Source organism: Thunnus thynnus, chromosome 8, assembly GCF_963924715.1.
Source record: "Thunnus thynnus chromosome 8, fThuThy2.1, whole genome shotgun sequence".
NCBI classification, from domain to species: Eukaryota; Metazoa; Chordata; class Actinopteri; order Scombriformes; family Scombridae; genus Thunnus; species Thunnus thynnus.
Window position 1 is genome coordinate 27,629,535 of NC_089524.1, and position 23,562 is coordinate 27,653,096.

Consider the following 23,562-nt stretch of genomic DNA (forward strand, 5'->3'; position numbering starts at 1 on the left):
AAGTAAATCGTTAAGATATAACATTTTGTTGTAGGCTAAGTTAGTTATTGCCTGCTTGGGGAGATAGGCCTGTCATTATGTACTGACAGGAATCTCAGTGTTATTATTGTATATACACAGTCACTGAGCACTTTATCAGGAACCCCTGCGCAATCTCATGCAATCCAATACAACAGTTCTGCCATAAATCCTACTTTTATGAAGCTTATGTATTTTGTTTTTGTTGACATTGTCAGAAAGGTGATAATTTTACTTTATGTTTATTATTGAGGTCATAGTGGGTGGTGGTGTACTGGTAAATTAAATTGAAAAGTGTTCCTAATATTTTGTCCACCCCATTAATATACATGAAGAGAGCAAAATATTAGGAACACTTTTCAATATAACACACTCCACTGTGTTATATTGAAATACTGTGGCTCTTTTCAGTTATGATGGCTACCAATAGCCTAACTGTTGACATTCACACCACATGTAAATCTACAAAAAGTAATTATAATATCCTACATTATTTATCAGGTTAGTTATTGTGTCATGCACATACAAGTGCTCAGGCCACATGGAATTACAAGACACCAAAATACAGCTGCAGTGGTGAAACATTTGTCAAACACAGATGAGAACAAAACTTACATTGCAAATAAAGAACTTTGTCTTCTGTACCGAGTTCTACAAATAAAATCAGCCACACAAAAGGTTCCCTCCCTGAAACACACATCCAGGTTTTTATAACCATACAGAAAAAAGTCATCAGAAAAACATTTCACTACAATAAATAGTGTAGCCCTTAAATCATCATGAGTAATAAAACATAAAATGGACTTCATCTTCAGTCTCAGCTTCATCACATATCAAACAAAGTCTTTTCTCTTCAGGTAGAGAAGTAAACTGACCTGTTCCTACAACTGATGGTGATGTAGCTGAATGCAACTGATCTTTGACTTTGGGATAAATTCTGCTTTACATGAGCTTCCACACTGTAGTTGTTTTTCATCAGACAACATGTTCTTTATTTAGGTTTGTACCAAACATCAACAGACCATCTTTCTTTGTACGTCAGGAAGAGTTAGTTGCAGTGGGAATCATGAATATTATGCTGTAATCTGTTTTGGAAAATAAAAAAGAATCAATCATACAAAATAAGGATTTCACCTCATTAATCCAGAGGTGTCCATGCAAAATGTCCCAATCAAAAATCTCTCTAGTGAGCCTCTGTTGAGGCGTGTTCACAAGTCTGTTCCACAGTCAGATCATCTCACATTTCTGACATTAGGTGGTTTCATCCCATATCACCACTAATGACCAAAACTGTTGTAAGTTTATGGACTCCGAAAAAACCCATCCAATAGCTGTGTAATGTTTGATGTTACAATTCACATGTTCATAGAATCACCAAATGACAGACGTACAATCTGAAACATGACACACAAGACTTATACAGTTGTGTATAAGTACAAAATTCCAGATCTTTACAGAGTTTGCCTTTGATCAGCATTGATCCCATTTCTCTACCTGCTGAATTCACTAAAACACTACTACCCTAATTATAAGTGAGATGCTCATCCAAAATAAAAACCTAAATATTTATACTGGTCAGCATATGACAGCACTGTTGAGCCAAGTTTAAAAATAACTGCACTTCTTGCAACTGATTGCTGCCTGAAATGTGCTATTTTTGTTTTATCTTGGTTTACCATAAGTCTCCATTTCCAGCACCATTCAGCACGAACATTTCCTGTAGATCTTTTTCATGTTCCACCAGTAAAGTTATATCATCAGCATAAAGTAAATAAAATAAATCATCTCCCAGCTTACAAGATTTCATTTAAAAGCTAAATCATGAACATAAACAGAGAACAGTGTTGGTGACAACACGTCTCCTTGTTTAACACCAAACTGTTGGAAACCATCTTGTTTTAAACTCATTAACTTGAACGCAGGCAACAGGTGCTCAATAAAGAGACTTAATGGCATTAAACAATTATCCATCAACTCCTGAAGTTAGCAAGAGAAGAGGTCTCTATTTACCCAATCAAACACCTTCTGAAAATCAATAAAACATAATAATGTAGACGTATTTTCCTCAATTCTTGTTTTGACAGCTGATGTAACAGTATATATATGTAATCAATAGCTTTTTCTGAAGCCATTTTCCTACCAGCAAACCTGTCCTACAAGTCTGTGATTAAAGAGCAATGAATACATTTATACACGGTGCTGATAAGGCTAATGCCTCTATAGCTAAGTGCTAATTTGGGATCATTTGTTGATGCTTTAGGGATAAGTTTAATGTTGATCTTATACCACTGAGAAGGAATAATGCCATCATCAAAACAAACCTGAAATAGCTAAAACAGAAAATAATTTAAATAATTTAGGAGACTTCTGCACTTCTTTAAAAATGTCATTGTTACCAGTAGATTTCCTGAATTTACTCTTTTCAGTCACCTTTTACATACATATGTATGTATGGTCTGACTGAAGATTTCACCCTTTCTGTATGTCCATGTGCATCTTCCTGAACATTGTTCTTGGAACTGTGTGTAAGTGATGAACGAGAAACCGGAGTCAAATTCCTTGTATGGGTAAACACACTTGGTGACTGGTCCCTACAGGTGAGTTGTGATATCCAGTGGTGAGGTGATGTTTATCCACATTGTGCTTGCAGTTCACACTGGATTGTGAATTTGTCGGTCAAAGTTTGTGTTCACAGGACATTGTGTTGATGGTCTGGTCAGTGAGAGGTTTGTAAATCTCACTGATGTGTTGTTGGCCAGCATTCCTGGGGGGTTGAAGGAAGAGCCGTCCTGTTGCTTGAGGATTCATACCGTCTGCGTTCAAACATGAGGAAACTTTCCTTACAATATGTTACTGTCTGTTTAATCACCTGTCGCTTTCTGCTTCTCCAATATAATGTAAAAAAGAAAATGCTATATGTCTTAAAAAATTTAGACAGATTGTAAATGAATTTGTAATTATTTCAAATACAGGGGGAGATTTATATTTAGCAAGTAGAATTGTTTATATATAATATACAATATATTCCTCAGTGTTGTTGTTGTTACACTGTCCGACACTTCCTGACCAAGTCATGTGACACTGGTGGAAAAGCTGTTCTGTGTGAGAAGTTTAAAAGCTGTTAGTGACAACATCAGACACTATTAAGCAGTGATTATTTAAGAAATATATTCTTCCCTCACATCTGTAACATTTCCAATTTAACGTTTTACTCCATAATTCCAAATTCTGTCTGTATACATTAAATAGATACTTTATGCAGTGTAGCACAAACGTATTCAGTTCTCTGAAGGCTAATAAGATGACACCTACGCAGATGCGCCTGTGTGATCTTTTAATGCAGTTTTAAGTTCCAGACAATTATATTTCTGCACATGCATTTGTCTATCAGATATAGAAAGAAGAGTTTGTCCTGCTCTAGATGTTTATAAGTAAAAAGGTACTGTTGTTGATGAGAAATTATATGACTGGAAAATATAAACTCCAAACTCCAGAGTTATATCCTGACCCCAATTGTGATATATATCCAGTAATTAATTGGTTAAAGAGGATTATTTAGTAAAAAGGTCAACATTTAACTATAATTAAACTGTGAAACCAAGACAGTAGAAACAAAACAGTATAAACATCTGCAAATACAAACACAGTTTTCAAAGGTTTCTTCCAATTTTTTTAATGTCATTTTCCATACTGTGAAATTTTGAACTGTGTTGAAAAAATATACAAAAAACATTTATATTTTTGATGTATTTAATGAGAGAAAAGTGCCGAATTAAATGGGTGAGAGTAATGGGTGTTTGTGTGTGTATGTGTGTGTATGCGTGGGGATACACACACACACATACACACACACACACACACACACACACACACACACACACACACACACACACACACACACAAACATAACAGGGATTAGGAAATGCATAAATATATGAAATGCATGCATTTCATATATTTATGCATTTAATAAGAGGAAAAGGGTAAAGGGGAGATTAGGGGTGATGATTAATAGTATTGGGGAGTAGGGTTAATGGAGTAGGATTAGTGGTTGAGGTCTGGTCTTGTATCTTGCATGATGGGGTTGGGTGGTGTGGTGATGGGAGAGATGTGCAGGATGGAGAGCTCCAGTTTATTTGAATAACTGGCGGAATCTTTTCCACAGAGATTTCTTCTTGCTTTTCTTGGGCTCTTTGGCTTCGATCTCAATCTCTTCCATCTGCCTCTCCAGATCAGCCATCCTGTCAATCAAGCCTCCGCTGGCTCCCTCCTTCTCCTCGAGGGTCTTGTTACTGAGAGACTCCAGTAGAAGGGACTTTTCCTCCTTCCACTGGCGCCTCTCGTTCTCGAGGTCCTCTTTAGCCTGCTTGAGTGCTGCCAACAAACGGGAGGTCTCATCCTGCTGTTTGGCCAGGAGACGGGACCTGTCCTCCTCCCACTGGTCTGTTTTGTGTTGCAGGTCCTTGTTTGCCTGGACCAAGGTAGCCTCCATTCTAAATGTTAACTCCATGTTTTGGGCCAAGACCATTTCCATCTCTCCCTGCTCTTTCTTCTCAGCCTCCAGAGCGTTCTCTAACTGCCTAATTTTATTAGACGCTTCACTGTTGGCCTGCCTCTCTTTGGAAAGCTGAGCCTTTAGAAATCCTTGCTGGAGGTTTGCCTCTGTTGTTTGGCTCTTCAGCAGTTGTTTCCATTGCACTACCTCTTTTAGCAGGACTTCTTTCTCCTTTGCCAGTTTGGAGATATGCTCCTCCTTCTCCTTTCCGATCCTCTGAAGCTCAAGCTCAGGGATCTGGAGCAGAGCCTGGTTGGTCTGCTCACAGTAGACCTCCACACTGGTTTTCTGGACAGGACATGCAGGCTGTTGTCCTGCTGTCACAGTGAACCCTAGATCAGCAAATAATTTGGTTAATGTGGTTGGATGTGGCTCCTGAGGAGCTGCTGCAGGCTCTGGCTGTTGGAGGGCTGTGGCAGGCTCTGGCTCTTGGAGGGCAATGGCATGCTCTGGCTCCTGAGGAGCTGTTGCAGGCTCTGACTCTTGGAGGGCTGTGGCAGGCTCTGGCTCTTGGAGGGCTGTGGCAGGCTCTGGCTCTTGGAGGGCAATGGCGTGCTCTGGCTCCTGAGGAGCTGTTGCAGGCTCTAGCTCTTGGAGGGTTGTGGCAGGCTCTGGCTCTTGGAGGGCTGTGGCAGGCTCTGGCTCTTGGAGGGCTGTGGCAGGCTCTGGCTCTTGGAGGGCAATGGCGTGCTCTGGCTCCTGAGGAGCTGTTGCAGGCTCTGGCTCTTGGAGGGCTGTGGCAGGCTCTGGCTCTTGGAGGGCTGTGGCAGGCTCTGGCTCCTGAGGAGCTGTTGCAGGCTCTGGCTCTTGGGAAGCTGTGACAGGCTCTGGCTCCTCAGGTGGTGTTGCAGGCTCTGGCTCCACAGGTGACATGGCAGGCTCTGGCTCTTGGGGAGCTGTGACAAGCTCTGGCTCTTGGGAAGCTGTGACAGGCTCTGGCCCCTGAGGAGCTGTGACAGATTCTGGCTTTTCAGGTGCTGTTGCAGACTCTGGCTCTTGGGGAGCTGTGACAGGCTCTGGCTCTTGGGGAGCTGTGACAGGCTCTGCCTCCTCAGGTGATTTGGCAGGCTGTGACTCTGGAGCTGTGGTTGGTAACTCTGGCTCCTGTCTCATCTGACCCTGCCTGAAATGTCGTCTCGGCAGGGCAGGGTAATCAGCTTTGTTATGTACCTGGCAGTACACCAGGTTGCTCCCCTCTTGGAGGTTTTTCTTCCATGGGTTTACCGGTGGGGGTTTTTCTTTCTTTTCCTCCACCACCGGTTGAGGTTTCTCCCTTTCCTCTTGGTCCTTTTTGATGGCCTGGTCTTCAGTCTTGACAGACTTTTTTTCTGGGCTGAGGGGAGCACCACCCTGATTGGAGGTACGCGGGATATGTTTGTTGATCCTCTTGTTCCTGCCTTTCCTGCTTTTTTTGTTTCCACTTGTCTCCATCTTGAGATCGTTTCTGGATGCACTGGTTCACAGTAAGTGTTCACAGCAAGTGTTCACAGTAAGTGTTCACAGTGAGTGTTCACAGCAAGTGTTCACAGTAAGTGTTCACAGTAAGTGTTCACAGTAAGTATTAACAGTAAGTCTGTGTCTCACAGCTGAGATTACTTTGTGACATCACTAGTTTTTATGATGCATTAAAGGCCTCATTTGCATATAGCATTCTAGAATAACTTAATACATATATTTACTTAAAAAGATTCTAGAATGCTATATGCAAATGAGGCCTTTAATGCATCATAAAAACTAGTGATGTCACAAAGTAATCTCAGCTGTGAGACACAGACTTACTGTTAATACTTACTGTGAACACTTACTGTGAACACTTACTGTGAACACTTGCTGTGAACACTCACTGTGAACACTTACTGTGAACCAGTGCATCCAGAAACGATCTCAAGATGGAGACAAGTGGAAACAAAAAAAGCAAGAAAGGCAGGAACAAGAGGATCATCAAACATATCCCGCGTACCTCCAATCAGGGTGGTGCTCCCCTCAGCCCAGAAAAAAAGTCTGTCAAGACTGAAGACCGGGCTAGCAAAAAGGACCAAGAGGAAAGGGAGAAACCTCAACCGGTGGTGGAGGAAAAGAAAGAAAAACCTCAGCCGGTAAACCCATGGAAGAAAAACCTCCAAGAGGGGAGCAACCTGGTGTACTGCCAGGTACATAACAAAGCTGATTACCCTGCCCTGCCGAGACGACATTTCAGGCAGGGTCAGATGAGACAGGAGCCAGAGTTACCAACCACAGCTCCAGAGTCACAGCCTGCCAAATCACCTGAGGAGGCAGAGTCTGTCACAGCTCCCCAAGAGCCAGAGCCTGCAACAGCACCTGAAAAGCCAGAATCTGTCACAGCTCCTCAGGGGCCAGAGCCTGTCACAGCTTCCCAAGAGCCAGAGTCTGCAACAGCACCTGAAAAGCCAGAATCTGTCACAGCTCCTCAGGGGCCAGAGCCTGTCACAGCTTCCCAAGAGCCAGAGCCTGCCACAGCTCTCCAAGAGCAAGAGCCTGCAACAGCTCCTCAGGAGCCAGAGCATGCCATTGCTCTCCAAGAGCCAGAGCCTGCCACAGCCCTCCAAGAGCCAGAGCCTGCAACAGCCCTCCAAGAGCCAGTGCCTGCAACAGCTCCTCAGGAGCCAGAGCCTGCCACAGCCCTCCAAGAGCCAGAGCCTGCCACAGCTCTCCAAGAGCCAGAGCCTGCAACAGCTCCTCAGGAGCCAGAGCCTGCCTCAGCCCTCCAAGAGCCAGAGCCTGCCACAGCTCTCCAAGAGCCAGAGCCTGCAACAGCTCCTCAGGAGCCAGAGCATGCCATTGCCCTCCAAGAGCCAGAGCCTGCAACAACTCCTCAGGAGCCAGAGCCTGCCACAGCCCTCCAAGAGCCAGAGCCTGCCACAGCTCTCCAAGAGCCAGAGCCTGCAACAGCTCCTCAGGAGCCAGAGCACGCCATTGCCCTCCAAGAGCCAGAGCCTGCAACAACTCCTCAGGAGCCAGTGCCTGCCACAGCCCTCCAAAAGCCAGAGCCTGCAGCAGCTCCTCAGGAGCCACATCCAACCATATTAACCAAATTATTTGCAGATCTAGGGCTCACTGTGACAGCAGGACAACAGCCTGCATGTCCTGTCCAGAAAACCAGTGTGGAGGTCTACTGTGAGCAGACCAACCAGGCTCTGCTCCAGATCCCTGAGCTTGAGCTTCAAAGGATCGGAGAAGAGAAGGAGGAGCAGATCTCCAAACTGGCAAAGGAGAAAGAAGTCCTGCTAAAAGAGGTAGTGCAATGGAAACAACTGCTGAAGAGCCAAACAACAGAGGCAAACCTCCAGCAAGGATTTCTAAAGGCTCAGCTTTCCAAAGAGAGGCAGGCCAACAGTGAAGCGTCTAATAAAATTAGGCAGTTAGAGAACGCTCTGGAGGCTGAGAAGAAAGAGCAGGGAGAGATGGAAATGGTCTTGGCCCAAAACATGGAGTTAACATTTAGAATGGAGGCTACCTTGGTCCAGGCAAACAAGGACCTGCAACACAAAACAGACCAGTGGGAGGAGGACAGGTCCCGTCTCCTGGCCAAACAGCAGGATGAGACCTCCCGTTTGTTGGCAGCACTCAAGCAGGCTAAAGAGGACCTCGAGAACGAGAGGCGCCAGTGGAAGGAGGAAAAGTCCCTTCTACTGGAGTCTCTCAGTAACAAGACCCTCGAGGAGAAGGAGGGAGCCAGCGGAGGCTTGATTGACAGGATGGCTGATCTGGAGAGGCAGATGGAAGAGATTGAGATCGAAGCCAAAGAGCCCAAGAAAAGCAAGAAGAAATCTCTGTGGAAAAGATTCCGCCAGTTATTCAAATAAACTGGAGCTCTCCATCCTGCACATCTCTCCCATCACCACACCACCCAACCCCATCATGCAAGATACAAGACCAGACCTCAACCACTAATCCTACTCCATTAACCCTACTCCCCAATACTATTAATCATCACCCCTAATCTCCCCTTTACCCTTTTCCTCTTATTAAATGCATAAATATATGAAATGCATGCATTTCATATATTTATGCATTTCCTAATCCCTGTTATGTTTGTGTGTGTGTGTGTATCCCCACGCATACATACACACACACACACAAACACCCATTACTCTCACCCATTTAATTCGGCACTTTCCTCTCATTAAATACATCAAAAATATAAATGTTTTTTGTATATTTTTTCAATACAGTTCAAAATTTCACAGTATGGAAAATGACATTAAAAAAATTGGAAAAAACCTTTGAAAACTGTGTCTATATTTGCAGATGTTTCTATTGTTTTGTTTCTACTCTCTTGGTTTCACAGTTTAATTATAGTTAAATGTTGACCTTTTTACTAAATAATCCTCTTTAACCAATTAATTACCGGACATATATCACAATTGGGGTCAGGATATAACTCTGGAATTATGAGTTTGGAGTTTATATTTTCCAGTCATATAATTTCTCATCAACAACAGTACCTTTTTACTTATAAACATCTAGAGCAGGACAAACTCTTCTTTCTATATCTGATAGACAAATGCATGTGCAGAAATATAATTGTCTGGAACTTAAAACTGCATTAAAAGATCACACAGGCGCATCTGCGTAGGTGTCATCTTATTAGCCTTCAGAGAACTGAGTACATTTGTGCTACACTGCATAAAGTATCTATTTAATGTATACAGACAGAATTTGGAATTATGGAGTAAAAAGTTCAATTGGAAATGTTACAGATGTGAGGGAAGAATATATTTCTTAAATAACCACTGCTTAATAGTGTCTGATGTTGTCACTAACAGCTTTTAAACTTCTCACACAGAACAGCTTTTCCACCAGTGTCAAAAGGGGAAGATGGGTCACCTGCGGGAATGGCATAGGACGAAGCACTTGTATTACTGTATCACACAGAACTATATTCATTTAGAAGGAGAAATGACAACCAAACCTGCATATCTGTATTCCAAATATGTGCACACGTCCGCTAAAAAGCATTTTCACGATTTCAGTTTTCTGTGTATGTCCCGGTTTTTAGGGTCCGACCAGCACCACTTTTGGCCAGGAACACAGCGTCACCATCCGACCAGTGTTTGCTGGGATACTTCAGTTCACACTTGATACCCTGGCAACTTTTGCATTGTGCTTACTTCTCTGGTCCGAGGTTACACTTACATCTATTCCGCTCAGGGTTGGAAATAATGAGGCTGCAGTGTGGTCATTCACAAAACCAGTAACACTTTCATTTATTACAAATATTTACACATATTACAAAATAAGTCAACGCTCATTAAATTTGGTATAAACAAGAGGTAATTAATGCGTACCAAAAAAATCTGTCAGTGATTAAATCAATGAAGCATAAAAAAGTAAAATAAGCATCTTCAGAGATAAAACATGTGTCTTGTTCACTTATCAACAGAGGATGTCCAGCATGAGGAAGAGTCACAGAAGCTCTGAAGCAACTGTTGCAGCAACTTCAATAAAAGATTTGCCCCTTTCTAAAAAGCAAAAAAACAAAAAAAAAACAAAAAAAAAAAAACACTTCATCCAGATTGAACCTTCGGTACAAAGACGGGGCTCATTTCAAGCAGATAGACACTATCTTCATTATTGCGTCCCTGGAAAGAAAATTGCATAAATTAGACACGCAGACACGCAGAATGAACATACCTTTATGCTGCTGATTAGAATAAATGCTGTTAAAACTACAAACCTGACAAACGGGATGTATGACAGGCTGTACCTGTAAACACATCACAATCTTTGTCACAAATGAACCTCAGCAGGAAAACAATCAGTTAAAACTCAAGAGGAGTGGTGACTCACCAGGTAAATGATAAGACTTGTAAGATGCAAAATAACAAAGCGAGTCCAAAGTTCTTCCACTGTGAGGAAAAGACACAATTACTGGCTAAGATAAGCATTTAATTCTGCACATCTGCAACATGATTGTATATAAAGATGGACGTCATGACAGTTCCCTAAAAGTGACGCCAAAACATCTCGATCGCCCCCTGGTGGCTGACTGCAGTATAGGTCATAAGTCCCGCCCCTCCATGTTAGTGGATGGGACATCAACCAAACTAAAAAAATCAAACATCAAACATCAAACATCAAATAATTTTTTCCCAAAGATGGTTTCTTTTATGTTAGGTAGTTCTTATCCAAGTCGTTATTTTTCTTTTTTTACGTTATACAAGCAAAATGGCAGCGCTAAGAAAGGAGATATTTTGGCTTTTTGCATAGCAGTAGGAAGTAGAGACACGTCATCCATATTCATATGCAGTCAATGATCTGTAATTATCTTAAACCTGCAGTGCGGGACTTTTACATATAAATGCACGTCTGTTACATTCAAACCCTTGCCAGATGAGTTCACACCATGCTGATTAAGTCTATCACTGCCAGATAAATATCTCTGTATTTCACAGTATACAGAGTTTTAAAATCTGGTGTTGGGTTTGACATTCCCATGCTGGCTGTATGAATGCATATGGTGCACGCTCTATGGGCAGAGCATGCAAACTAGAGACTTTCATGACTAACTTCCTGTTAGTTCTCTGCTAACTTGAATGGGGATACAATTATTTAATTGTGCAGCTCTTCTAGACTTTTTAATTGTTATCAGACTGAAGGGATGAAATTCTGATAGTGACCTGAGTCATTTCGTGGGAGTTGTGTGATGCTCAAAACAATTAATCCACCATTTTACAGCTGCAACACTAGCGACGGATTAAGCTATGGCAGAGACTATGACGTAAGCATGTGTCAACAGTGTTTTTGTAATTACTCTCACTGCCAGAGGGGGGAAACAAAAGTCCTGCACTCCAGCTTTAAGTTAGAAGTGATGATAACTTGTCCTTTTCTTCTAAACTCACTCACCCAGAAGGCTGCGCAGAGAGTCAACACAAGACAGGTCTGGAATAATGAATGGGACAAATGTCATTAAATACATGGATTTTATACATTCTGGTGGCTGTTTGGTTATGACAGAGTGGCTGCTGACTCAGCTTTCACAAGATTTTCAGATACAGTGTACATAATCCAATTTAAGAGGCAGGGTGAAGTTATTTCCATTAAATTTATCATTGATGCTTGTTAAGTTTTCTTTCCCTACAGTATGTGTGCCTGAATACATTTACTGGTTAAAGAAGGAACAAGTTATCAGTTTTCAATCCAGCTTCACATATTCCTCTTTTATTTCCTTTTAAATCTGTATAGAGTGAAGGTAAATAGGTTTAATGTTGGAAAAGTAAAGTAGTAAAAAGTAAGAAGTATTTTTTTTTTCAAATGAAGAACTGTAATGGGGTGTGTAACAACAAAACAGGAAAATGAGGCTTTTGTGCTCACAATCATAATTGTGGTGGCCAGTGCTCTTGTTTTGTCACACATCCTTTTCAGCTGCTTCAGTGGCCCCATCAGAAACATGGTGCTGTGGACAGAATCATAGATAAAAAGTAAATAATTTAAAGAATGTATTCACAATTCATTATGTTTGCTGCACACATCAATGCTAACTACTGGTCTTATTATACAAAGCCCATTTTACAATAAATCCATCATTATCTTAATGATAACTGACTTTCAGGGGTGGAAGAAATATTCAGATCCTTTACTTAAGTAAGAGTAGAAATAATGTCATCTAAAAATACTCTGTTACAAGTAAAAGTGTTACTTAAGTAAAAGTACAGAGGTATTATTGTCAAAATCTACTATAAGTATCAAAAGTAAAAGTACTCACTATGCAGACTGGCTTCCTGTAGAGTGTTATATTATTATAGTATATTATATCGTTTTTATCACTAATAAATACATGTAAGAGCATTTTAATGTTGTAGTTCATCATTGTGGTGCAAATTTTAGATAATTTGAGTAGATTAATAGTGATAGTACTGCCTCATATTATATAAGTGCATCATATATTTTTACAATAATAATACACCTATTTATATAGCACCTTTTGCACAAAGTACATAACATTTTAAAAAAGGAAAGGAAAGAGCAGACAATTCAAACAACTTTATGTAAAATATTATTTCTGAAAAGTAACTAGTAAATATATAAATGTAGCGGAGTAAAAAGTACAATATTTCCCTCTGAAATGTAGAAGAGTAGAAGTACAAATCAGCATAAATGAAAATACTTAAATACAAGTACTTAAAATTTATACAGTACTTGAATAAATGTACTTCGTTACTTTCCACCAGTGCTTTCTGCTTTTTGTCTTGTTGACACTGACCTGCACAGAGCACATAGGTTCCCAAAGGTGTAAAAGACGATGAAGAGAATGAGGCCAATCCTGGGGAGGAAGAGCATACACACTCCCTGCAAGACACACACATGTGGACAGGTGATTTACGGCATCTGGACTTTGTGGGTCACACATAAACTAAAAGTCTCCTGTCTGAGCTGTAGTTGGCACTTAAAGGCAGGACTGGCTGCCATATGAGTGAACATCACATCTTCAGCATTCCTCAGAGCAAGACGGACCGGTAAGGCCACATCAACTCTCCCTTCTGTGCTCTGTCTTTCTTATTGTGGAGATCATAGCACAACAACAAGATATGATTACTGACATTATTACAGATCCTTACCAAAATAGCGCAAGCGCCCCCCACCACAAAGCAGGCGATGAATCCCTTCACACGTGTTCCCCAGCCAAGAGTCGAGGCTTCATTGGCAGTCTGCGTGAACACAGTTTGATTGAATCATTGACAGCTCAGTCGGGGTGACAGTTTGAACAGCGTAAAGTTTGAGTTTAGTTTTACCTGTAAAATATTTCTGTCTTCTCTGCGCGCCTCTTCGCCACTCAAAACCGATTTTAATTTATCCATATCTGAAGATCCGGAAAAATCGACCGGTGAATTAATAAAGTTGTTTCCTGGAGCGAGAGACACAATTTGCCAGTTTCCTCAAATCTGTGGATGCGCAACAACGTCACATGTCTTCTGACGGACTGGGGGCCGACAGGTAGCTCACCTGTCCAGCTGGATGACTTCAGGTTAGTCACACCTGAACCCAGACGCAGGAGAGAGGTCTCACTCTGATTTTATTTTCAGTTAGGTTAAAAAACAAACATTTTAAAGCTCACCAGGGGAAGTACTTAAACACATTAGACAGAAGACAGTTACCTGAAATATCTTATGGACATTAAGAATAGACGCATTTAAACTTATGTTTTCTTATATATTTAAGTATGTTATCATTTGATTTTTGTGTCATCATTGGGAAGCACTGCAGGTCCAAATACATTTAACCTGAAGAAGCAGAATATGCTCATATATATATATATATGTAAGGTCTATTTGGACAAAATCCCACATCACCAATTGTTACTTTTCAAGTGTGAACTATAATAGACTGTCTGTAGTAATCAAGGAAAGTGCTCGTCAGTGTTACAGCCAACGCTAACAGAGATGGGGCTGCTTTTTTCACCACTGAGTGATGAATCATCTTCGACACAGACGATCTTTGCAGACGCCTGAGACGTAATGTCCTGATAAAAATAAGCAATTTATGAGCCATAATGATACTATTTCTGCCTCCAGATGGGATAACTTTGCGACGCATGAGTGATCGTTTAGTACTGATGTGATATACTGCCATGTAGTGAGGAAATAATATGACATACATACAAAAATTGTCCATATATATTTCATAGTGTCTCACAAAAGCATAAATTCTGTGCATAGTCTTACTGCAACTTTTCAAATGATGGGAAGAGCATGACAAGTGACTGTTAACTCGCAGACAAACATCAAGTTCCTTCCGATTGTCATATAAGAAGATGTAGACATGCATAAACAACAACAACAAAAATACTCTTGGTGCTGTTTGGTTAATTAGCAAACTGTAATAAGGTCAAATAGCAAAATCTTAACATTTAAACACATATGTAACTCAACTTCCCAACATTATGTCACAAAAAAGGCAAGTAAAAGACATGCTATTGAGTACTGCATGCCCAGATATGCTGTGGTGATGATGATGATGATTGTTTTCACCACAAGATGGCACTGCTTAACACCAAAATATCAGACAAGAAAAGTTCCATATGGCAAATGAAAAGCATGCAATCCATAAAAAAACGTATCCTTATGAGTTCATGTTCCCTTATATTGTATGTATGTGCAAATTATAGTAAAACAATTTATGGCAGAATATACGCAAAGTATTAAGCCACAGTGAAATAAATAGCATTGAACAATGAGAGTGGGGCTAAAGGGAGTTTACAGCTGATTAAATAAAGCAGAGGTAGAGATATATTTCTCAAATAAAGCATCCAGAAACTGTGTCCTTATCCCTTGTGTGTCTGTGTGGCTTGTACTGCTGCTGGAACTGCACACATCATATCCCTGATTTGAATGTAAGTGAAACAACAGTCGTCTTCATAAAATCTCGTCTTCTGACTCTGGATCCCTGTCTCTGGGCTTCAAGAGTCCCATTTCCATCGGAGGAGTCCTCTTCAATCTGGAGCGAACCACGCTGAAGAGAAAGCACAACAAACACCAGAGTCACTCACACTTAACATAAGCTGTTGTGAGTGAGCGCCATTAGGGGCACTCAGGTTGTTATTAAATGTGCCTCTAAAACATCCAGGACAAATAAACAAGCAGCAGCTGTAAGGATGTGCAGTGTTGAGCAGATACTCACCAGCTGACCGTGCAATAGAGCACGCTCACGACGAGCATAGCGAAGGCGAGGTGCCAGGAGTAGCACATGGTGATGAACATCATGTTGTTGTGGTCCTTCATGTCCCACTCAGGGCCGTGTGGAGGGTACAGCACAAAACCAATCTGATGACAAGGCGATGTAAGGTGTTAGTAAGCAACGACACAGACGACTTCCTCTCACACATGCTCACATTCAGATGTACCTGCCAGAACCAGCTTCCCTGCAGGAGAGTGAGGGTGCAGCGCAGCAGCTCCAGAATGATGTTGCCACGGTGGAAGACCTCCAGGAAGGCAACGAGAGCCTCGCCAAAGACGGCATAGAGGAGGAGCTGATGCACGTGGACGTCCAGCATACTCCTGCCATGCAGGTGGTACAGGAAAAGAAATCCTGCAAAAAATCAAAATATAGATAAAGACAGATGAGGAAGGTAGAACAAAATATGTTTTCACCCATTTCTCACTTTCATACATTTGTCAATTGGTCGAATAGTGTTTTGACTTCATTAAGATTTTCATTGAAAGATAATTATACAATCATGAGGACTTTCCTGAGTCAGTTTCCTTCAAGTTTTTGTTTTTCAGATTTTTTTTGGCTTTATTTGATAGACAAACGATTATTTTCATTATTTCACAGATGTCTTCAAATGTCTTCATTTGTCTGATCAACAGTCCAAATCCCAAAGATACAGTTTATTATCATAGTGTAAGCATTGTAAGCATTTTTGTCTAAAAATGACTTTACCCATTAATTTGTGATGAAAAATGTTGCAATTACTTTTTTGTGGATTGACTTATTGATTAATGTTACGCCTTTTAATTTGATCTGCTAAAAAGCTGCTCTGAATTCAGTCTATGGTCTAAACCATGTCAAAGTGAATTCTGGACAGTACAGAATATCCTTTTTCTTACCTTCATTAAAGAAAGAAATAGCCAACATTAACCTATCCAGTGCTAGCGGAGCAGCCTCTGTGGTGTGGATGACCAGGGACACAGTCCCTGCCAGGCCAAAGAACAGGTACATGGTGGCGTGCTGCCAGTTCATCAGATCTTCCCAGTGTTTCTCTTCAAAGTCATACAGCTGCAATCTTGGTCCATCTGCTGCGAATTGCTCCAATAGCATCCCTGAGGAACACAGAAACCGCACAGAAATACTCAAATCTCTTTAATTAGAGAGTGGATTCTGTAAACGCCTATTTGTGTCAGATGCACTGTCACTAAAGTTTATAATAATAATTAAATTGCCTTGATGTTTGCTGGATTTATCAGTTTTCACAAGGTCATATCACTCAGTTTTTGTCTTTTCCTGGACATACTTTGTCAATGCTTACCAACAAAAGAGAAGAAGAGTATGACAGAGCTTTCAATGATCTCCAGCCGGCGCTGGGATGCTCTGCTGGCCAGCCGAGTGGAACCTATATTCTTGTTCCTGCGGGTGGCGTGCCAGAGCGAGTACTTTCCAGTCCACCAGAGCCCCGCTACTAGGAAGAAGCTTCCAGGGAGCGCATGACCCTTGAAACTCCCCATGACTCACAACACCTGAATCGAGGGAGGAAACAGATCCGTTAGCAGTTGGAAAAGATAAGCACATCATTGCAGATTAATAATCAAGTGAAAAGCCGAGTGATTAAAAAAAAAATTCTTGCACCACAACAAGAAACAGATTTTTACTCAGCACGATTCAGGATTTTATTCTCATTATCTCTAAATGACATCAGCAAGAGAAATACCACACTTACATTTAAATTGCCTGAAGTAAATGTACCAAAACATAAAATATAATCATAAATACTATTTGGCAGATATTTTACACCGTCTTCCAGCAGCATAGAGGTGCAGTATATATTCAGCACAGCTGGCAAAAATGAAGGAATAAGAAATAAGGAGGAAAATGAGGAGGAGTGCCCGCAATTTAGTTAAACAGCATAATTAGACATAATTAGAGTGTGTGCTGACGACAGCCCTTCAGCTGACCTCGGCAGAAGTGTGTCTAGACGGGGAAGGAAACCTGTGAGAGTGTCACAAGGCTTGAACACCTTCACCTTTCAACATGTCAACCTGTTTGTTTTACTGCATTGTACAAAAGAGGATTTATTCATGTTTCATATAAACTAATGCCCACAGTGTCATGAACTGACATTAATGATTAACATTAATTATTCTATTAAATAAAACGTGGTTCTAAAAAAAAAAAGGTGTAAAATTCAAATGTGCAGATTACATCTTCCAGAGAACAGTCTGAGCTCTGTCCTTGATGCGGTATATTTCTTTACCTTGTGTGCATGTTCTCCTTGGTAATGATTAGCCATCATTTCATTGCCAGTTAAAACTGCACCTGAATCAAGTGTGCTGCGGTCTGTGGATGCAGAACAGGCTCCTGCTGTCTATCCCTAAATAGTTTCTCTCTCAAGGGAACAAAATGTACGACCAATAAAAGAAAAATGATCAAAAACGACCAGTCATGTGTTTGTGCTCTTTTATCCGTTGTCAACCTCCTCATGGCTTCACTGTAAATATAAAATAACTCAACAGAGTATAAAGATGCTTTATAACCGGTTTTATTTCAGTCCCCATTAGCTGTAAATTATGTTTTGTAGACTCAGAGAGCAAAGCAGCAGTGACATCAATACTGAGCAGAGAATAGGAATCAGGTGCGTGTCTGTACTCTCTTTTGTGATGGAGATGACCGACAGCATTCTGCCCGGCAACAAAGGGAACCTTTTGAAGGAGCACATTCAACACAAACTGATTATTTGAGATATTAAACTGAGCTCATCTGTGTCCAACGGCCACCTCCAGACTGAGGAAAACACTTCAGTCGCCATGGCAATCAGTCCCTCATGTCACTCCAGTGCTACTGGAGGACTCTTGATTGTTGGGCTGATTTATTCATCAACAACATCTGTGCTGTCTTGTTTCCAACATCTACGGTTTCCAACATCAACGGTTCCCAACGGTTCGAGGATTTCATTAAATAAATACACTTTTTTATAATGCACAGTGGTAGAAAGTAACTATACTCGTGCTATATACTTGTGATTTCCTACAATCAATAACAGCCATTACTTTTCAGATTATAACTTTACACACAAAACCTTTGATCACTTTATAAGATATCATACATCATCTTATATATTAAATTACCCAAAAGCATATGAAATTTCACAAATTAGCTTCATTATTCAACATTAAAGTACATGTTAATACATTAATAATAATGATCCAATAATATAGTATGACACTGATAGGGGCCATTCTGCATACAACTGATACTTCACATCCAGTCTGTTACAAATACTTCTGTAGTGAATCAGATATTGAATGCAGGACTTTTACTCGTAATAAAGTATTTCTTTAGTGTGGTTTTGCTAGTTTCACTTGCATGAATTTGCTGTACAGTCTTCTTCAAACACTGGTCATACTCAGTCTGTAATGTCTTTATTTCACTTGTTTGTTTTGTTTAGCTTTGAACTATGAAACTGCCTCTGCTCAGTAAAAAGACATTCTTGCAGTCCTGCTGACAGTGTTAATGTTGAGATAAACTGTACTTTTTTGAAGTAATAAAGAAGTCAAGTCATGGTTATTTGGTATCTTGTTGGTAACACAATGACTACCTTTTCTTAAAGGGCTGTGGATCCTTGTTTAGTAACCAGTCTCCTCATGGGCTAAAAGGGGATAGAAAAGGTGAGGCTTTGGGAATTATAGACCTTAGCTGTTTCTGACGGGATCTGGGCTTTTAAAACCAAATATACATCTAAAAAAATTAACATTTTAAGGAATTTCTTAATCTGTCACTTTGTGCTCAGTTTATTTTTTGCTGTGGCCGAGCAACCAGAAGCTGTAGAGTTTGTGAATAGTATGTATAGCCTGCTTAACAGATGCAAATCATAAAGAGCTCATGAAATATCTTACCATGTGATAACGGCAACAGGTTTTTATCGTCCAAGACTTATGAGTGTAAGATAACTAAAAAAAAGTTTGATAGTTTACTGAGCCTAAATGTGAACTATAGAGTCTGTCCAACATAAGAGTTTTATAGTTTATATTGTAAACACACTTTTTATGAAGTATAAAGCCACTGAGTGTCTTTGGAAGTACAGGCCTGACTGTATACATATACTGTATAGGATGCAGTAGCCTTGAATTCCTGTATAGTAAAAAGAAGAAACGGGGAGGTCTTACTTACCCAAGCAGATTTGTTTCTGGAAATGAAAAGTTGCTGGAAGTATGTTCAACCAGAAAAATCAAAGCATCTTCATTTTCCCATCACATAAACCATTCTCCAGTAGCTAAGAAGAGATATTTCTTCTCTTATTTCTCAGCAAGACATGAAGTAAACATCAGCTGTCTCATCCGGCCCTGACTCCCCGCAGCCTCCAAACCAGACCCGTTTCACAATCTTTTTTTCCCCCTAATTTTTCCGACTCTAAACAGTTTAGGCTTTTAGTTTCCTTAAAAATGAAGCCATTGGATGACTGAGGTGAGCTGGCGTCATTGGTTCGTGCTGTAATTGGCTGAAGTCCACGTCAATCTCGGGAGTCCACGTGTGCACTTTCACTCCGCCTGCTCGTGCTCGGCTCGGTCCCTCCCTGTGCGAGGGAAACTGCTACTTTCCATCCGGTCAGGACAGGCCGGGCCGGGACAAGAGCTCCGGCACGTACACTGCAGCTGGAAGAAACTCCTTACAGACAGGCAGGAGGTTTGGTCTCACAGTTTAGTTGGAGTTTAGTCTGAGTTTTGACTCACATTCACTCCAAACTCAGACAGTCTGAGTGATGCACAGGCAGTGTTGGGAAGCTGCTCTGAGAGCATACAAGCTACCGATTACAGCAACGTTACCCTCAAGACAAATATAGTTTGATTAACTAAAGTTAGTTGGAAAAAGTTGTTCAAACTACTGCAATGCAATACAAAATGATAACATATAGGGTAACACACAAAATGAAGAGCAACGATTGTAAAACAAACAAACCTCATTTGAAAGTGAAAACTAAGTGCATAGTGTAGAGTACTTTTCACTTACACAATAATAGAAAAAGTGCAAAAATGAAAACTTGTAAAACTGCATTCTTATGCAGATGTTATGAATTGATTTAACTTGTTTATATTGAATGGCACCTTTAAAACCATTTCCCAGCTTTACCATGACAGTGGTCACCTGTCACCATGGTTTTCAGAGCTGATTCTTTTATATGACAGGAAGGGGGGTGGGTTGGTCAAAGGGGCTTCACTCAGGAGAGGAGAGACTATGGTAAATAAAAATAAATTTCTTTTCTGTTAGCCTCCAGCCAAATTTGTAGTTCTGGTAGTTAACTCCACCTCAAAATGTCAAAAAAGTAATTAACTACTAAAATCACTATGCCAATTTGAATTTAGTTGAACTACTAGCAAGCTACTGCAAAATGTAGTTAAACTATTGGTTTAATAGTAATAAATGGATTGAAAAACAACATACACAACAAATCCTCCATCATCCTCACGAGATTTTGACCAGTGACCAAGAGAATTCTCATTCAAAAAGAAATGTATGTAGTCATTTAACTATTTATTTATATTTCATGAACATTAAAGGTGTAAACATTGTTTAAAGCAAATACAAGCAGTCCCGGCGTTATGGGCGGGCCCTGGGGGAACAGGCCCTCCCAGGAGAAATCAGCATCAACACCGTTTTAATGCTTGGCTTACAGGGATCAAACCCCAGGCCCAACGACATGAAAGGGCACACGAGGCTCAGGGAAAAAAAAAAAAAAAAATCCCAGAAAGGAAATAAAAACTCCTGCCTTGTTTGCACATTTTTTGTCCATTTGTGGTGTCTCGATTTAGAGCAAAGTGAGACATCATCTTATGCTTAGTATCTCTGCTGCTCCTAATAGGAAACCAGAGGTGTGGTGTTTGTTTTGTTGTCATCAACAGCTGTTGCCTTTACAATCTTAGTTTCGCTCTTTTCCTGTCGTCTCTTTCAGTTTCTAAGGAGCTTGTTTAACCCTTTGAACTTCAGTTCACAGCAGTCACTGTTATTCAGAATCAAGTTGCCAGTTGACACAGTTAGTAGTTAAACCAAAACACCTGTTTCTTTTTAACCAGTGACCATGTTAACTGGTGACTTTCAGGGGAATCTGTTGTGGTTATCGTGGTGACGGTAGCTGTTGAGAACATGAACAGAACATGTAGGTGTCCTTCTAAAGTCTTAAGTTATTGTATGTTCAACACAGTATATATTCATCTGGTCCTTTTTGTGTAATATTATGTAATTTAAATGGTGTTGCCAACAAGAAGCATTCACATTTCCTCACTTATTTTTCTGAAATTGATCTTTTAAATGCTTACTTGAGATGAAACACTGAATCTCGTTGCAATATCCACACTGATGGTCACAAGTTTAACAGACAGTAGGCTGGTCAAACCTGGTGAATACTGGCTGTGTGACTACACAGTTTTAGTGAGAAGACTGGCTATTTCTATATAGTTATTGTAAATGCCTGCCACCAGGTTGGACTCCCCACAAAATCAGACCAAACGCTTTACAGCACTCAGACAGGAGGAGCCAATGTTCACATTACATGTAGCATTGTAGCATGAGGGAGTACAATGACGTTGCTAGGGCGAGCGGGGGATATTCCCTTCGTTTGATAATCTCAAAAGTAAAGTTAAAAACTTGGTGTCAGCTTCCTGACTCATTTTAAGAAAGACAAGAAAAAGAGAGAGCACGAATGAGCTGAAAGCACAAGCAAGAGAGAGCAGCCGTCATCGAGGGAGCTAGAGAATGAATGAAGAGAGGGAGCGGCGGTAACGAGAACACAGCAGTTAATCTTACATGGCCACAAACAGATACATTACCTCATCGCTATGCATCTTGCAAATAGCTGTGTTTAAAAACAAAGTAAGTAGCATCTTTCTTTCATGTTCTTCCAAAAGAAATGCCCGCGCTAGCCAAGATCTATACGACACAAGACAGTGGTGCTCATGGGAAATGCAGTCGTCATTCCAGAAAACACTATTGCTTTTGTCCACAGGGGCCGCTAAACACAAAATGAAAGCTCTTTGTGGTGATTCAAGAAGCTTTCTCGTCATTTCCAGGAATGAAAATTATCGGGAGGAGATGTTGAAGATGTTGATAGCCTGAAAGTAGTCAAGCCTGAACATATTGACTGACAAAATACTGGAATAGGCCCATAAAATACCCACCATGTTTATGTTTTTAATAGTAGAATTTAAACTGCTCCCAGGTTTTTTAAAAGCCCATTTTCCATCGGTAGCTACAGCGATGTTTTTCAAGATACAAAGTAGGTTTAGTCAAACGCTGTACCTATGTAAAATCATGTGGTAGGTCTACAGTGTTAGTGACTTTCACTCTTCAACATATAGGAAGAGACACAGTACTCATTACTCCACTATGATTATCTGAATTTACATGTAAAACAATGTAAAGCATAGGGTTAACCTCTTAACGTCCACTGGGTCGCTGGCAGCCCACTTAAACCAGTTGTAAGCAGCTCAGCGTCACGCAGTAATGTTAAATTTAAAGGAACTGACACAATTTGGCCACCTGGAGACGTTTGGAGAGGTTCAGGGACACCAGTGACAACACAAACTAAAAACTCCCTAGCTCCCATAATGTTAGGTCTAGAGGTTTTGAATTTTATACAGGTGTGGTTGACAAGATGTAGAAAGCACATGGTGATTTGCATAGTTCTGGCATAAAGCATGTCCTAGTTATTGTTATTCAAATATAACTCATTATAGACAAGGACCAAATACACTTTTTTGTCATATTTGAACTGATGTAGTTTTGATTGTGTTTTAGCCACATGTTAAACAAACACATTTCCAGAAACTAGAAGATGTTACCTTTCAAATGAAGTCTATTGGCCTCACGGTTCCTCTGGTATTTTTCCATTTCGCATGCCAAATAGGAAAATTCCAAAGAAATGGGGAGATGTTAAGAGGTTAACAACACAATAGCCACACTGACATATTTAAACGGAGGTGTAACAAATAACACTGATAACGACTACAGTCTGTTTTGATGTGTCAGCAGTTCTCTGGTATTTAGCATGCTAACTTACTGAAACACTTACATGGAACAGAGCCATCATTAATATTACTGGTTATGCCTGTGTTTTTCCTACTAGGTCAAAAATGTCTGCCTTGAGAAAGGTATTGCTATTATGGGATTTGAATGCTGTTGAATACTTAATTGTTCCCTTTGATGGACTGCAGTCTTAAAATCTGAACAATGGAAGCATCATAAATTGACTACTGTAAAGAAACTACTGTAAGTTATATATTAAGACACAGAAAAGTGGGTGTTTGTTGGAGGCAAACCAAACCATA

General features: G+C 40.5%; 3 protein-coding genes across 3 annotated transcripts; all 3 read right to left on the bottom strand.

Annotated features, from left to right (window-relative positions):
- Nucleotides 1-3,665: 3,665 nt before the first annotated feature.
- LOC137188469 (proteoglycan 4-like) lies at nt 3,666-6,118 on the bottom strand. The gene has a single exon (XM_067598137.1). The coding sequence runs from the start codon at nt 6,002-6,004 to the stop codon at nt 4,151-4,153; it is 1,854 nt and encodes a 617-aa protein (XP_067454238.1). The 5' UTR covers nt 6,005-6,118; the 3' UTR covers nt 3,666-4,150.
- Nucleotides 6,119-9,768: 3,650 nt separating this feature from the next.
- Nucleotides 9,769-14,050, bottom strand: sft2d2a (SFT2 domain containing 2a). Its single transcript, XM_067597715.1, has 8 exons — nt 13,327-14,050; nt 13,153-13,242; nt 12,798-12,883; nt 11,909-11,990; nt 11,441-11,476; nt 10,385-10,443; nt 10,272-10,301; nt 9,769-10,176 (listed from the first exon to the last, which is right to left on the bottom strand). Exons 1-8 carry the CDS (start codon nt 13,390-13,392, stop codon nt 10,137-10,139), a joined length of 489 nt encoding a protein of 162 aa, XP_067453816.1. The 5' UTR covers nt 13,393-14,050; the 3' UTR covers nt 9,769-10,136.
- Nucleotides 14,051-14,190: 140 nt separating this feature from the next.
- Nucleotides 14,191-19,687, bottom strand: tmem45a (transmembrane protein 45a). The gene is made up of 6 exons (XM_067597714.1): nt 19,415-19,687; nt 16,560-16,767; nt 16,141-16,353; nt 15,435-15,619; nt 15,212-15,354; nt 14,191-15,043 (listed from the first exon to the last, which is right to left on the bottom strand). Exons 2-6 carry the CDS (start codon nt 16,753-16,755, stop codon nt 14,947-14,949), a joined length of 834 nt encoding a protein of 277 aa, XP_067453815.1. The 5' UTR covers nt 16,756-16,767; nt 19,415-19,687; the 3' UTR covers nt 14,191-14,946.
- Nucleotides 19,688-23,562: the final 3,875 nt, after the last annotated feature.

Bases quoted from the DNA above. Each gene is read 5' to 3' on its own strand.
- sft2d2a (XM_067597715.1), bottom strand. From the start codon at position 13,392: ATGGATAAATTAAAATCGGTTTTGAGTGGCGAAGAGGCGCGCAGAGAA. The intron at 12,884-13,152 runs GTAAGGATCTGT...TGTGTCTTGCAG, and splicing joins GGGGCGCTTGCGCTATTTTG to GGAGTGTGTATGCTCTTCCT. The intron at 10,177-10,271 runs GTTTGTAGTTTT...TTTTCTTTCCAG, and splicing joins TCATACATCCCGTTTGTCAG to GGACGCAATAATGAAGATAG.
- tmem45a (XM_067597714.1), bottom strand. From the start codon at position 16,755: ATGGGGAGTTTCAAGGGTCATGCGCTCCCTGGAAGCTTCTTCCTAGTA. The intron at 16,354-16,559 runs GTAAGCATTGAC...TGTGTTCCTCAG, and splicing joins ACTCTTCTTCTCTTTTGTTG to GGATGCTATTGGAGCAATTC. The intron at 15,044-15,211 runs GTGAGTATCTGC...CTTTCTCTTCAG, and splicing joins CTCTATTGCACGGTCAGCTG to CGTGGTTCGCTCCAGATTGA.
- LOC137188469 (XM_067598137.1), bottom strand. From the start codon at position 6,004: ATGGAGACAAGTGGAAACAAAAAAAGCAGGAAAGGCAGGAACAAGAGG.